This window comes from Corapipo altera, unplaced genomic scaffold (assembly GCF_003945725.1).
Source record: "Corapipo altera isolate COAL_440 unplaced genomic scaffold, ASM394572v1 77b, whole genome shotgun sequence".
NCBI classification, from domain to species: domain Eukaryota; kingdom Metazoa; phylum Chordata; class Aves; order Passeriformes; family Pipridae; genus Corapipo; species Corapipo altera.
Window position 1 is genome coordinate 3,242,978 of NW_020884933.1, and position 15,081 is coordinate 3,258,058.

At 57.8% G+C, this 15,081-nt stretch overlaps 1 protein-coding gene across 6 annotated transcripts in view; it reads right to left on the reverse strand.

Annotated features, from left to right (window-relative positions):
• Nucleotides 1-745: 745 nt before the first annotated feature.
• The window catches only part of ATP2B4 (ATPase plasma membrane Ca2+ transporting 4), a 47,272-nt gene continuing 32,936 nt past the window's right edge, over nucleotides 746-15,081 (reverse strand). For 2 of the 6 annotated variants that reach the window (XM_027659630.1, XM_027659628.1), the window contains 13 exons: nucleotides 14,795-15,037; nucleotides 14,465-14,706; nucleotides 13,969-14,203; nucleotides 12,911-13,090; nucleotides 12,595-12,682; nucleotides 12,387-12,493; nucleotides 10,904-11,095; nucleotides 10,430-10,643; nucleotides 9,808-10,019; nucleotides 9,226-9,333; nucleotides 8,728-8,910; nucleotides 6,432-6,624; nucleotides 746-1,915 (listed from right to left, as the gene is read on the reverse strand). In XM_027659630.1, the coding sequence (XP_027515431.1) occupies nucleotides 1,890-1,915; nucleotides 6,432-6,624; nucleotides 8,728-8,910; nucleotides 9,226-9,333; nucleotides 9,808-10,019; nucleotides 10,430-10,643; nucleotides 10,904-11,095; nucleotides 12,387-12,493; nucleotides 12,595-12,682; nucleotides 12,911-13,090; nucleotides 13,969-14,203; nucleotides 14,465-14,706; nucleotides 14,795-15,037 (2,223 nt within the window). In that variant the 3' untranslated portion in view covers nucleotides 746-1,889. Of the gene's footprint in view, nucleotides 1,916-6,423; nucleotides 6,625-8,727; nucleotides 8,911-9,225; nucleotides 9,334-9,807; nucleotides 10,020-10,429; nucleotides 10,644-10,903; nucleotides 11,096-12,386; nucleotides 12,494-12,594; nucleotides 12,683-12,910; nucleotides 13,091-13,968; nucleotides 14,204-14,464; nucleotides 14,707-14,794; nucleotides 15,038-15,081 lie in introns of those variants that run through there. The other 4 variants (XM_027659627.1, XM_027659626.1, XM_027659631.1 and 1 more) reach the window with 3 other exon arrangements.

Sequence of the window (15,081 nt, forward strand, 5' to 3'; positions counted from 1 at the left end):
AGCTTCCTCTGGGATGAAGGAGGGAAGGAAGGCAGCAGAGCTTCCTCCGGCCCTGCCTGCCTGGGGCCACAACCCTGGGGAAGGGACTCAAGCAAAGCAAATCCTGCCTCCTGCTCAGGGCCATGGATCACCAGAGGGGCAGTTTGGAGCCACCTGGGGCCTCTGCTCCAAAAAACAGGACTCTCCCTAAAAGGTTCCAAGAGGTGGAGGTGAGGCAGGACACGGGGTGAAGAGATGACCTCCAGAAAAGCAGCAAGTGAGGCTGAGCCTCCAGCAGCACCTTCTCTGGAAGGTCTGCAGCCAACCAAGCAACTGCCACCTCCTCTGGCAAAGCAGCTCCAGGAAGCCAAGGGTCCTCCACTGGCTATGGAGCCTTCCCCCCCTTCCATGGGATAACGAGACAACCTAATTCATCCCTTCCATGACCTGGGAGTTGGCCCACTGTGCCCTCAGTGCCCCGATGCCTGCTCTCTGTTCAGCCTGGTAAAGCTTTGGGTGGGCACAGCTCTGAGGTTCCTCAGCAGTTCACTGGAGCTGCTACTCCAAGGCTGAAGGACTATTTAACCCAACAGCACAGAAAAGCCAGAATGGGCAGAAATCCCTCTGCTCTCGATGGCAGGAGCCATAAAACCCTGGCAAAGCTCTCACCAAGAGTTTCACACCTGATCAAGAGCAGCAGAGAGGCCTCTCTTAAGATTCCCCAGGAAGGAGCCACATTTCTCACAACCATGGGTTTTTTTTTTCCCCCACCACCTTTTCACTGCCAGTTCACCTCCACCTTAGTAGAAAAATCAGAATCTTTTCCATCCAGCAAAGTTACAAACAAGTCACCTTCATTTCTCATCTACCAATCTGGAAACAGAGAGAGAAAAGTGTGTGTGGACACTCAGAGGAGGAGCTGGAAAGGTCAGGTACCATTTTTCAAGGTGGAAGACTGGTGCACATCTCTCAACCTGCGAGTAAACACCTTCCCCTGGCTGGGTTTTGTTGTTTATTTCTTAGTTTTTGCACTGGAGTGCTGACTGCCCCCACTTCCCACTGCAGAGTTCCTGGGGGCAAATCCCACGAGCAAAGAACAAACCCCAACGTTAGAAGAAAACCCCAAAAAACCACAAGTGGAAAAAAAACCCAAATAAAATAAAAGTCACAAGTGCAGCCCAGCCCTCGGGCTGAGGGTGGGCACGTAAGACTACACCAACTCGAATTTCCTTTGATCATGCATTTTGCAAAGTGAAAACCCCCAACAGACAGAGACGCCTGGAGCCCAACTCTTGGAGAGGAAAGAACCTGGCTGCTTCACCCGGGCGAGTACCACTGAAAACGAGGGATGGAGATGGCACAATTTTTTTGGCTTAGCCTCTCTCCCCAACACCCAGCATCGTGGTACTCTGGTTCATGGTAAAAAAAAAAAAAAAAAAAAACCCAAAAAACCAACAAAACGAAAAGAAGGAAAACAAATAAACCTCCCCCCCGAAAAAAACCCACCCCAATGATATACGTATGAGCAGTTTGACACGAGGTGTGAGCAGTTACTGGTGCCGACGTCACACCGGGCGAGGGGCTGAGGCGGAGGAGGAGGAGGAGGAGGGGAGGGTTCCAAGTTCTAAGGTCAAACCGATGTCTCCAGGCTGTGGAAGGGGCTCTCGGGCTCCGGGACGGAGAGCTCAGCTCGATCGCTGTCCACTGCATTGTTATTTCTGTTCAGGGCTGGAGGCCCGCCCGGGCTGCCCCCGCCGCGCGTCGGGAGCCCGTCAGTCTCGGGGTCGTCTTCAGCGCCGTCAAGGAATGGTGTTCGAGGCTCGTCTTCCTCCAGGATGAACTCTGGGTGAGTCATGAAGTTATGGATGGAGCTTCTGGATTCGGGTTTCTCGAGGCCTTCGTACAGGGAGCTACGGAACGCATTCACCACCTTGATCTGCCGGGAGCGCGGGGAGGGGGCAAAAGAGACGGGTTAGTCACGGCTCTGGGGGGGCCAGAGAGCCCGGGAGAGAGGCCAAATAAAGAGTGAGGACACGGTAAAAAACGAAAAAGCACGACCACGACAACAAGTCACCACCACTGAGCACAAAGCTGGGTCAAACTGAGAGGTCTATGGTGAACTAGGAGGGCCAACATGGATCAGACTCAGGCACTGGGTGTGTGATGGGGGGATCGACCGACTACGGGGCGACTTCAGAAGCTGCAAGAAAAGACACAAAACGACTCAACCCCCCCCCAGATCGCTCCGAATGGATGGAAGCCAAAATGCATTAGTTGTCATTACGTGTGCACACGCGCTTCGTGGGGATGGACGAGGACAACAGGGTGGAACTACGACTCAAAAAAGAGGTGGGTTAGACAAACAGCGGGTTCAAAACACTCTACCGTGGGAGCCATGGGTGTGTTTGTTCTAGTTCACTGCTAGACCTGGGGAAAGGAATGGGCTTTAAAAAGGTGTCACCAACTTTTCAAGCCCATGGGAAGCACCAGATCCAAGTGGATGCCACGATCAGCTAACCCAGCTAAGCGTGCATGAAGGAAGCCAGATCTGTGTGAGGTTCCCCACACAGCTGGAGCTCTGGATCCTTCCCTACACCAACAGACCCAGTGGTTTCCAAAGGCAGCTAATTCTGTTGGATGTTCTGCAGGAAAACCACTCTCTTTGCTCAGAATCCCAGCCACACTCCTGAGAAACCCACGGGGCAGCTCCCCCAAAAGCCAACCTGTTACAAGCAGGAGATCCAGAGCCTGGTTTGGACAAGCAGGGAATGGTTCTGCTGCCTCCACTGCACTGGAAGGGAGAGGTCTGGAAACAAGCCTGGATGGTGGCTTGCAGTGGATTCACTGCTCCCTCCAGACCCTCTGGAAATCCAGCCTTGACCCTTCCAGCTCTCGCCCTCCCTTGCAGTTGTTAGGTCAGATCCAAGTATCAGATCCAAGGTCTCGTGAGGTTTATGGAAGCAACAGAAGCCTTTGCTCTGTTAATCAGAGTTCATCTGGGACCAGGAGATCTGCTCAACTCCTCCTGTCCCAAGGAAATGCCTCCAGACCACTGTGAGACCTTGTTCAGCCCCACTGGGAGCAGCAGGGCCATCGATGACGCCTCCTTGGAGCAGTGCCAGTCATCCTGCTCCATCTCCTGCTCCATGGAAGGAGCACTGCTGCTCATCAGCCACCTTCACCTGCTCCCAGCACCTGAGGAACCCAGTCCCCACCCCATCCCAGCCCCCTGCCTGCTCTCCCAGTGTCCCTGTGGGCTGAAGCTGGGACACAAAAGGGAGGAGATCCACAGATCCCACGGAAGGGGTGGGGGAGCAGCATCCCTGTGCTACATCCCAGAGCTTCCCCATCACTCAGCCACTGGCCAAGGGAGTGGAGAACGTGCAGAGCTGGAGGGAGAAGGATCCAGGTACCCCCTTTCTGATGAGGCAAATGAGGAGCCATGTGTGTTCTGCCCCCCCTCTGACCAGGCTGCAGGATGGGGGGGGAGCAGAGCCCACACCCCACGTCCTGCTGAGATGAGCTGGGTTTAACTGCCCACCTCAGCGTGGTGCCCAGCCAGGCCAGGAGGGAGCTCACCAACCAGCACAGCCAGCAAGAGCCTCCTGGGGATCTCTGCTCTCAGCACCAGCAGAACTCACCAAACCAGACCAGAGAGGTTCCTCAAAGAGCCTCGTGCCTGGGGAGTTTGACCTGCAAGGTGTTCCAGGGCTCCTCTCACAGGGGATGCCTTTCTGAGTCCCCTCTGCACCTGGCTCAGAAGGATGGTGCTGCACCATGAGAGTGGCATCCCTGGGCACAGGCTGGAAACAACTCCCCCAGCTCTTGCACACACACACACACGGACCAGCACACACACATGAGCTGGAGACACTGATGAGGAGATGATGGTACCCCCTGGTGCTGGAGCACCAGCTGCCCTGCAAAAATGGAAGGTTGGTGGAGCTGGAAACAGAAATTCCGAGCTGGGTTTGCTGCAGTAACACCACAGGAAGAGCCTGGGTGAGGTCAGTGGGAGTGCACAGGACCACACAGGCCACCTCCAATCTGTCACATCACCAGTACCTTGAGAACAGCACCTGCAATCCCTGACCCCTGAAATGCAGAGTGCACTGAATCAAGTATAACCAACCCAAACAGGCCAAGGAGAGCCCAGGGACTGCCAAAGCAACGAGGTGCTCAGCCCAGCACAGAGGCAGGAGCAGCTCCCAAGGAGCTCTCCCTGCCCCACTACCTCAAGTCCTGGAGCCCAGCCTGTCTCTGCCCCCTCACTGCCTGCAGCTCCACCATGGAGCTTCTGCTGCAGCTTTGCTCAGATTTTCCTCCTTCAACCATCTCTGTCAGCAGCTGCTGTGAAATGAATTCAGCTGTTCCCTTGTCAAAGGAACAGAACAGCAAGGAAATGTGTTCTGAATGAGCCAGGCAGTGCAAACAAAACCCAAACCCTCCCCTTCCAAGCTGGAAGCCCACCTCCCTCCCTGCTCACGCCTCCTCTCCACCTGGAACCTTCACACAACCTCCAGGCTTGGAATTTACTCTCATTTCACACCAGCCCTGCAGCACCACGACGTGCTGGGCAAACCCCCCTGCTCCCATGGAGATGGGAGTTACATCCTCTGCACGAGGCCAGAATCAGCCCCACTGCCGACCCCTGGCTGTCCCCAGCACCCTCACTCCGGGGCAAAATTCCCAGGGAGAGCAGCCCAGCTCTGCAAACCATCTCCAGAGGGTCATTCCCTGCCTTTCCACCAGCCCAGGAGGGACACAGCAGCGAGGCTGCCGAGGTCCAGCCCTGGAGAACTCATCCCTGGGAGTGCAGTGGGAGGCAGAGGGACACCATGGATCTGTGTGGAGGGAAGAGGAGCTTTGGGAGAGAGGGAAGCAGCAGAGGGAAACAGAGAAGTCCAGGCAGAAAACAGAGGCAAGACTTGGAGACCTGGGTTAGCTCCTGGTGGATTTGCTGCCTGGAAGGGCACGAGCTATCCAGGTTATCTATTCCCTTGCTGCAAATCTGGGGAGGGAATTAATGCACAGACTGCAAAAAAACCTGCATTTTGGTCTTGCCTCCCCCACAGCCCATTACCCTGAGCCCCCCTAAGCAGCTTTTCTCCCATTAGAAAGTCTCGGTGGTGCCCAGATGCAGGCGGGAGCAGAGAGGCAGCTGTGCTGCTTCAGAAACACAGGGGTTAAACACAATCAAATCCAAGCACCAGAGTCAGCTAAACAGAGAGAAAACAAAATTATCCGAAATTCTCTCTCCTCCCCCACAGTGCATAAACAGTGGAGACTGAAAGCTATTCAGAAAGTCACTGAGGATATTTCTCTAATAAGAGGAGAACACGGAAAGTGACTGTGCAGTAAAAAAGCCAATTATCCAGGAAAGACACACAACCTACTCCCAGCCTGGCACAGCCTGCAGAGAGAACTCACATTCATGTGCTCCCCCAGCCCGGACACGCAGCTCCCCACGAGCACAGAGAGGGGCTCTGCACCAGGCAGGGATTATTTTGGCCTGGAAACCCACTGCTAGATCCAGGATCCAGCTTTCCCACTGGAAAAATCAGTGGTTTCCATCCCGTTTGCGTGCACAGCGCCGTGTCTGCACACACTGAGGACCAGCGTGTGCAGGACAAGGTGGGTGCTGAGGATGCTCTGGCTGCCAGGGGACCAGCAGAGCCCTGGGCTGTCCCCACGGAGCCCCAGGGCAGCACAGGGCACACTCAGCTCTGTCCCACGTGCCATGCAAGCCCCCAGGGGGGACACAGAGGCTGCTTGCTTCCAAAGCAGCTCTGAACCAGGGGAGCAGCCCTGAGGTGTCACCACGGGCCAGCTGAGCCACGGTCAGGGCTGTTCACAGTCCAACCAACCTCCCTCCCACCCACAGCAGGAGCAAATCCTGCTCCTCACAGGCCCTCCCCACGGCTCAGCCAGCCCTGCAGCACACTGGGGGAAGGTCCCAGTGGCCACTCTGCCTCCAAACAGATTTATAGCTGCAGGAAAGCAATGCCTCTGCCCACCCCTGCCCTTCTGGGGCGTCCCGGGGCTGGGCAGAGCCGTGGTGGAAAGAACCAGCAGAGTTTGGGCTCGGTGTTGCCCCTCTCACAGCAGTGCTTTCAGCTCATGAACACAGGGCTCTTTGAACAAGAGCTGCCAATTTTTGCACCCCTCGGGAGGGTGGACTCAAACGTCAGCCCTGCAAAGGAGGAGAAGAGGTAAAAAACGGAGGAAGCAACAAGGACTGGGGGGGGGAAGGACCAGAAAGGTCAACTCGTTAAAGGTGCAACAAAAGCATCAAAACCATGGTTTTTTTAACGCTTTCCCGCCCCATCCTTCATGTTGGGAACCAGTGTGCGAGTCAGGGTTTAGAGGGAGAGAGAACAGGCCGGGTTAGGTGGGTGCAGGTGCTCTCTGTGGTTATTAGAAGTCATGCATTGTAATAGACTATCACTCACTGCCCGCAGGAGGAGATGCAGCAGCAGCAGCAACAGCAGAAGTGGTGGGAGTGGAATTGACGGAGGAAAGAGCTACATGGGTTGGGCTAGAAACATTTTTTACATCGTGGTGCTGGCTCACGATGGAAGGCTGTCTCCTGAGGGCTCCCTGCAAAGAGGAGGCGCCGGTCTGGAATGTGTAAACTACGTCCATCTGCAAAGAACCAGAGAGTGAGATAGCGTCGCCCGGGCAGGGACAGGGGCAGGGGCAGGGAGGGAGGGGAGCAGGGGGGTCGGGCAGACACACACAGACAGGAAGGAAGAAGGAGGATGGACAGGTGGGAAGGAGGGAGGAGAGAGCCCCCCACCCCGTAAGCCCCCACCGGGTTGGGCTGGTGATCCGGGGAGCAGAGGGGTCACCTTCCAGCCTCTGCCCCTCCCACGGGAGCGAGAGCAGCAGGAGTTACCCCCCCACCACCAGAGAGACAGTGGTGGGAGGGAGTGACAGAGGAAACACCTTGGGTTATCCCAGCAATCTGCAGCAGGAGCAGAGGAAGAGAGAGGGTGGGCAGAGGTGCGAGCTGGCAGCTGGTGGGTCCAGAAAACTGCACTGGCAAAGGGTTTGTGGTCCCTCGGCCCCGTGGGGTGTTCAGCTGGGGGGGCTGAATCGTGGCACACACCATGTGCCCACAGCTGGAGACATTTCAGCCCCTCTCCCAGGCTCAGGGCTCTGGAGCAGAGCTGGAGGGGGCAGGAATGCAGCAAGAAGTATCCTTGGTGGTGGGGCCACAGTTCTGTGGATGTGCTCCAAGGGCAGAGGAACCAGGCAGGATCCAGGTGCCACCTTGGCTTCCTGGACACTTTGCAGCTGGAGTGTCCCCAGCCCTGTGCAGGGAGCACAGCTCCTGTGGCAGGGACACCTCCTCCAGACCCACGTGAAGCTCTGGCTCACGATGGAGGGACTTCACACACAGCTTCGCTCCTTCCCCAGTTTGATGCCCCTCTTTTCCCCAGTGCCCCAGGCTGGGCTGAGGGGATGAGCCCTGTGCTCTCATTCAGACACACTGAGTGGGGACAGAAGCCCCCAGATGCTCAGGCTGGACCTGCCTGCTCTGCTCAAGGGCACCACAGCCAGGAAAGGAGTCCCTAAAGAGGCTCCAGGATGTGCATCCAGGAGCGTTTCTCATGTTGCAAGAGCAAGGGCTCATCTCAGCCCAGGTCCACCACACCTGGGAGGCTCCAGGCTCACCTGGCTGCTGGCACTGCAGCCCTTTGCACCTCCTAGACCTCCAACACAGCTGGACTGCTTCCAAAAGAGCCTGGAGCTGCCAGTACATCCTTCATGTGAGGGAACCACTGGTTTCCAGCACTGACCAGGCTCCCCAAAGAGCCCCTCACTGCTCACAACGAGCAGGGAGTCAAGTTTGAGCTCCACCTTGAAAGCATCAAGAAGGCAACATCTCCCAGAGGAGAAGGAAAGTTCCTGTGGCACAGCCCAGCTGCTGTGCTGCCCCAGCCCCTGTCTTGGGGCCTTTTTGGCTTTCTCTGTCTGTCAGAGGGACAGAGAGGAGGCACAAAGGTAGCCCAGCAGCCCTGTGTGCCAGGGACACTGGGACATGGAGCTCTCCTCCCTGGGACAGCTCTGCCCAGGCCTCCAGGAAAGGTGAGGCTCTTTGACCCTGCCCTGCCCAGTCTGGGGCAAAAAACCACCCTTTCAGGAAAAAAAGGGTGTCAGGGAAAAACAGCTGATGTAAAAAGCATATTAAGAGAGAGATTCTCCTCCCCTTCTGTGCCGTGGGGCCAAGAGCTCCTGGTGAGGAGCACAGAGAGCTGGCACAGAGAGGTGGCAGCAGCCAAGGGGCTGTCAGGAAGAAAAGAGCAGAGAGGGTCTCGTGCAGAATGAGCACATCCCTCACTGGGAACAGCATCCCAGCAGTGACCAAGAGCAGCTCCAGTGCTGACCCACTGCATGACAGAGCCTGGGTGGCTCCACGGACCCCCCACACCTTCCGAGCCACCTCCTCTGCTGCACGAGGTGCCCAGCAGGGGCACGTCCAGCCTCCTGCAGACCAGCAGGACATGGTGCTCTGCATCAGAGCAGCCTCCCCCCACCCTGAGATGTCCCCAAGGCCAGGCTGTCCTGGTTCCCCAACCAGGACAGACCCAGAGAGGCACAGGTGGTGGGAGAAGTCTGGCCCAGGAGGTGATGGCATCCTCCGGGCAGCAGCAGTCACCTCTTTCCAGAAAGATCCCCTGGAGGGAAAGAAGGAGAAAGAGAGAAGGAAGAGCCCCCCCAGTCCCTGCTGCCCCCCTGTACCTGTGTCTGTATCCTGTTGAGACCCCTGAACCACAGGATCTGCCCACGCCGCAGCTCCATCTCGGCGTGGTCGATCTCGTCCACGTCTTCAGGCAGCTCCTCCTCTGGGATCTCCTCCTTGGTGATGCCGTGCCCAGCTTCCTTCAGGAACTTCAGGTGGCTGGTTGGGACAGTGCAGATCAGCTGGGGAGAGACAGGGAGAGCAGCTCCTTAGCCTGAGGCCATGGGAGCAGGAGCCCACCAGCCAAGGGGAGCATGAGCTGCCCAGACCCAGCTGAGACACACTGGGATGCAGCTGAGACATGTCACTGCTGGATGTGTCCCTCTGGAAGCAGGATGGGAGTGAGGAGTGGATTAGCAACCTCCCCTCCTCGCTGCTGGTGTGGGATGGAGCATCACCCCCTCCCAAAGCTGCCTTGAATAAATACTGGGGAGAACAAGGGCAGGGAGGCAGCGGGAGGGAAAGATACGGGGCAGGTTTGGGACACTGGCTCTTACCTGGCCCCACAGGAGCTCCCCAACTCCGATAAAAATACACCAGAACCACTGGCTCAGGGTGAGCCCAGAGCAGCTGAAAGGCTTCCCACCAAACTCCACGATGACAATCTACAGCACAGGAGAGAAGAGTCACACACTGGGGAGCTCCAAGGGCTGCAGGGCACAGCCATGGCACGAGAAGGTCCCCTCAGGCCACACAGCTTTTCCCTCCTCCCTGGGATTACAAGGGGAACAAGGACCTCACATCGAGGCTGGGAAGTTTATGGGACACCAGAGGTACCTCCCAACACACTCTAGACCTCAAATCACAGAATCACAGAATGGTCTGGTTTGAAAGGGATCTTAAAGACGATCCAGTTTGAACCCCTTCCACCAGACCAGGTTGCTCAGAGCTCCATTCAACCCGGCCTTAAACACTGCCAGGGATGGTCCAGGTTTTTTTGTCACCAAGAAGCAGCTGGAGAAGAACCAGGGGCCAGGACAGAGCTGTGGGCTCTGACTGCAGCAGACACGGGTCCTGCCCGCGGCACCGGCCCCTCCCGGCCCCGACACCCCATTGCCACGCTGCCCCCGCAGCCTCACCTGGGCTGCAAAGGTGCCCAGCACCACGGTGCAGAAGATGGGGTTGCGGTAGATGGACTCGAAGACGTTCCTCTCGCCGTGGATCTTGCGGGCGTTGATCTCGTTGAAGAGCTGCATCATGACGAAGGTGTTGAAGACGATGGTGTAGTGCTCGGTGGGCGGCGAGTGCAGCGGCGCGTTCCGGCCACTGTCGATGTCAAAGAACTTCTCCCCTGAGCACACAAGGGGGTTTGGGGAGGGGAAGAGAGAGGAGAGGCTGAGACCCTGCTCCTCACTTCTGCTCTGCGCTGGTGGAGGTGGAATTAGGACCCCAGGATCACCGGAGATCCTTTGACCCGGCTGGAGCCCCCTGTGCCGCCCCCACTGAACCCTGAATTCCTTAGGAATGTTGAAAAGCCAAAACTGTCTGTGCACCCAGAGGTCTCCAGAGCAAAAATTCCTCTTCACATCATCCCTCTGCTTCCCACCCATCATTAAACAAGCCCCATCCTGGCCAACACGGGGTCACTGAGCGACAGCTGAGACCGAGGGTCCCCTTGGGGAGGAACGGTGCACTGCAGGCAGGGCTGGGGCTCTGCCCCTTTCCCTTTCCCCCCACCATTCCTCGGGGCTCAAAGCTCACCTGCAAAGAGCAGTGTGAAGATGATGGTGAGCTGGTACACGGCGTGGCCCAGGATGTTCTTCATCATGGTGCGGGAGATGAGCGGCTTGTTGCGGCCGTAGGGCTTGCGCAGCAGCAGGGACTCAGAGGGGGGCTCTGTGGCCAGGGCCAAGGAGGCGAAGGTGTCCATGATCAGGTTCACCCACAGCATCTGCACAGCCTTCAGGGGGGAGTCCTGCAGAGAGAAGAGTGGGGAGAACACATCACACCCCCGAAAGCACCCTCTTTTCCCTCCTTGCTCTGCAGGAGCCTCTGCCCTCCTCCTGAAATCCTCTCCAGGACATTTAACACCTCCCCGAAAACACCCCCAAAGCATTTCTCATCTGCTCAAAGCTCCCTACACGGGCTCACAAGGCTCTGCCCAGCACCTGGCTCCTGCTCACAGTCCACAGATAACCTTTTAAATCCCTCAACCCTCCTGCCCTGTCCCCGCACCTGGGTGATGCAGGCGCCCGTGAAGGCCACGATGACGGCCACGACGTTCACAGTCAGCTGGAACTGCAGGAACTTGGAGATGCTGTCGTAGACGTTGCGGCCCCACATGACGGCCTTGACGATGCTGGTGAAGTTGTCGTCCGTGAGGATGATGTCCGAGGCCTCCTTGGCCACGTCCGTGCCTGCGATGCCCTTGGGGAGCGGGGAGAAGCGGTGGGGTGAGTCACGGAGACAGGCTCTGTCTGCCTGGCTCTGCTTCTTCCCAGAAACAGCCCCCAAAAGGAAAATCCAACAGAGCCAGAGCAGCCGGTGCCAGCCCGCGTTCGCCAACGCGCTCGGGAGAGCGGAGCTCCAAAGCAGCAAAGCCTCCAAGGACAGACACCGGCTCAGCTCCAGGGCTCTGAGTCAGCCCTCCCTTCCAGCCTGTGCCTGTGCACGTCCCAGACAGGGCCACGGTGCAGCAAAGCTGGAAAACGGCTTCCTCCTCCTGCCAGGGAACACGGGCATCCCAGGCTGGGCATCTCTGCTATATGCAAGGGTTGGGATCCCAAACGAAGGAGAGGTCAGCAGCTCGAAATCCCGGTGCCTTCTGCCCCAGCTGGGGTGACGGCAGCCCCCCAGCCTCCCAAAAACCACCGGCAGCGTCTCCAAGGACACGGAGCCGGCCGGGCGCTGGGCTGGCTGTGATTCCCACCACGGGCACACTGAGGCGCTCGTCCTGCAGCCATTAAATGCGCCAAAGCCACGGCCTTAATGAGCCCATTCCCTGGTGCTTTCCCAGAGGAATTCTCCTGGGATTTGCCAGACCCCATCCCATCTCAGATCAGGCTGTTGAAGGGCACAAGCTCCAGAGGCACAGTCGCCTACTTTCTACTGCTCAACCAAAAGGCTCCAGAATTTCCTTAGATATTTAACACATTCCTAAAAACACTCCCCCAAAATTTCTCACTTGTTCAAAGCTCACAAGGCTCCACCCAACACCTGGCTCCCACTCACATCCCTAAACTTCAGACAATCCACGGGAAACCTGCTAAAAACAACAGGTTTGTTTTCCTGCTTCTTTCAGACAGGGCGAAAAAGAGCAGCAAACCAGGAGATCAGAGCTCTCCACTGTGAGCAAACCCCCAAAGCCAGTGCCAGCACCGTGCTTGGAGCTGGGGTGAAGAACTGCAGGGACAAACTGGGCAGGTCCCTGCTCTGGGGGCTCTGCAAGTGCAGTGTCACCTTCAGCCCAACAAGGTCCCTCCAGGTGGGACAGAGCCCAGCCCCAAGCCAGGCTCCCAGGGAATGACTTCCCAATCCCTTGCTAACAGGTCAATACAATACATGAAAACTAAATCAAACCTCCAGATGAGGTTTCTTTCTTAGCTTTTATGCCGTCCTGTAGATTTGGAAAAGAGTTTCACCGGTCCGGAAATGATTTCAATGTTAGGAATAACCAAACATGCCAGGGAGCAAAGGAAAACCCGTGGCCTGTCCATACCATGGCAAAGCCAACATCTGCTTTCTTCAAGGCTGGGCCATCGTTGGTCCCGTCCCCGGTCACGGCCACCACCTGCCTCTGGTCACCAACGGTGCTGTCGATAATTCCTGACAGGGGGACAAGCAGTGCAGAGAAATTAAACCCCAAGGACAGGCTCCCAGCCTGCATCATGCTGGAAAAGCACCCGGGAAGAGCAGGATGAGCTCACCTTTCACCAGAGTGTGCTTGTCAGTGGGGGAGGAGCGGGCGAGCACCCGCAGCTTGGGCCAGATCTTGTCCAGCTGTTCCTGTTCCACCTGCGGGACAAAACCAGGGGAGAAAGGGAAGTGATCCCTCTGGAATATTCTGCCCCACCAGAGAGCAAACTCCAGCTGGGACAGGACAGCACCTTCACCCCTAAGCACCCTCTGTTTGGCTGGGTGAGCATCCCAGCAGCTACAATTATCCAGGGAGAGGAGGGAATCCCACCGGGATTCAGGCCACCCACACCCTCTGCAGAGCAGTGCCCAGGGCTGTTCTCCCACCTCTCCCTTCTCATTGCGGATGAGCCGGTTGAACTCCTTCCCCTCCAGGCACAGGAAGTCCTCCCCTGGCAGCAGGATGCCACACTTGGTGGCGATGGCACGGGCAGTGTTGATGTTGTCCCCTGTCACCATCCGGACGGTGATCCCCGCACGCTGGCACTTCTGGATGGCATCTGGCACCTGGGGGACAAGGATAGAGTTCAGGGGGGGAACACAGGCAGGGTGCTCAGTTTGGCACTGGGTATCCCAGAGGAGCCAGGCTCCCTAAGAGGATGTGGAAAAGGGCTCTGGCGGGGTGAGGAACCTGCATCCACTGCCCCAGGGGGAAGGGAACCTCGCTGCCACCTCCCTGTCACACCACGGCACCGGGTGCCAAGGCATTGCCAGGCCACCATAAAAACAGGGGCATTTCCCCCCCCTTCCCACCCCACCCCAGCAGCACTAATGGGTTTATCCATTATGGAACGGTGGGGGAAGAGGATGTTAGTGAGGAATTAGCAAATTGAATCAAGGGCCTCCAGAGCCGGCGCAGACGGGGCATCTGTAATGCAATTCCCAGAGCCAGATACTTGGACATCTAATCAGGAAAAGATCCAGGCAAGGCAGGAGCATGGGGGCAAGCTCCAAATTGGAATGCAGAGGCAGGAATGGGGGGGTTATTGCATTAGCCCAGCTGCCAGCTTGGCACCCTCACAGTGGGGCAGCAGCTGAGAGGGGCAAACCAGCTCCACCAGCCCTGTCCTTCTCCAACACCCTCATCCCTCCTCCGTGGTGTTTCCATCCACCTTTCACCCATGTGGAACCAGCCTGGCTTGTGCACAGACCTCTGGAGCAGTTGGGGTGGAAAGTTTGGGTGGAAACACCCCGTCACCAGGTCATTTTGTCCAGGGGTGGGAGAGAAACACCAGCAGCAGTGAGCTGGTGGTGTGGGGCACTCCAGGGATGGACACAGAGGAGGTGCCTGGGCTTCCTAAGGGGTTTGTGGTCCTGAGCAGCTGGGAAAGGGGTCCCTGGTCCTGGAATGGTGCAGGACAGCTGGGGCAGAGCGGGGTCAGTACCTCTGGCCGCACAGGGTCCTCGATGCCCACCACAGCAATGCAGGTCAGGTCAGACAGGATCTCATTCTCGCTGTCCCAGTCGGGCTCAGCGTCCCCAGGGAAGTCCCGGAACGCCAGGCAGATGGTCCTCAGCCCGTGGCAGGCCATGGGCTCTATCACCTTCTTCACCATCTCGTCCCGGTCCTTCACCTTGAACACCCGGGGGTCGCCATTCTTGTCCAGGATCTTGGTGCACCTGAGGACCGGGAGGAGGGCGAGGGTCACCACTGGTGGCACGTCCCCGTGTCACCCCCACCTGCAAAACGGGGGCATCCCCCCGACCCACAGCTCCCCCCAGCTTTCCCAAAGCCACCCAGAACCAGTTAAACCCTCTGCAGGGCAGCACCTCCCGAGAGTCACCTCCCCTCCCCACCCCTCACCCCGCAGCCCCCCCCAACAGCTCCCCGGGGCAGCGAGAGCCCGAATCCCCCGGGATGGGGCGAGGGGGGACAGTTACTTGCGGAGGATGATCTCGGAGGCGCCCTTGCTGTACATGCGGAAGCCGCCGTTGCTGTTCTTCAGCACCGTGCTCATGGACTTGCGCACGGAGTTGAAGGTGTAGACCTTGTAGAGCTTCTCCTCGGGCACCTCGTTGCGCACGGCCTGGTAATCCTGCTTCAGGTCCAGCACGAAGCCCAGCAGGGCACACTCCGTCTTGTTCCCCACCTGCCGGGGCAGCCCCCCTTCCTTCTCGGGCGGCTGGAGAGGGGAAAGGAAGGGAAAAAGCGATGCCAAACCTGGGGACGGAGCTGCAGAGGACACACGGGGTGGTGTTTCTCCAGCTCACCAGGATCTTGGACGTGTAGGCCGAGTTGATGGCGACGCCGTGGACGATGAGGTCCAGGATTTTGGGCAGGATGGCTTCAGGGTCGGGGATCTGGCGGTAGTGGGTGTCCCCCACGTAGGCCTGCACCACGGTCATGCGGTTCATGGTCAGCGTGCCCGTCTTGTCCGAGCAGATGGCCGTGGCGTTGCCCATGGTCTCGCACGCGTCCAAGTGCCTCACGAGGTTGTTGTCCTTCATCATTTTCTGCAACGGGCACCCACGAGCGGGAGGGTCAGAGCCGGCAGCCC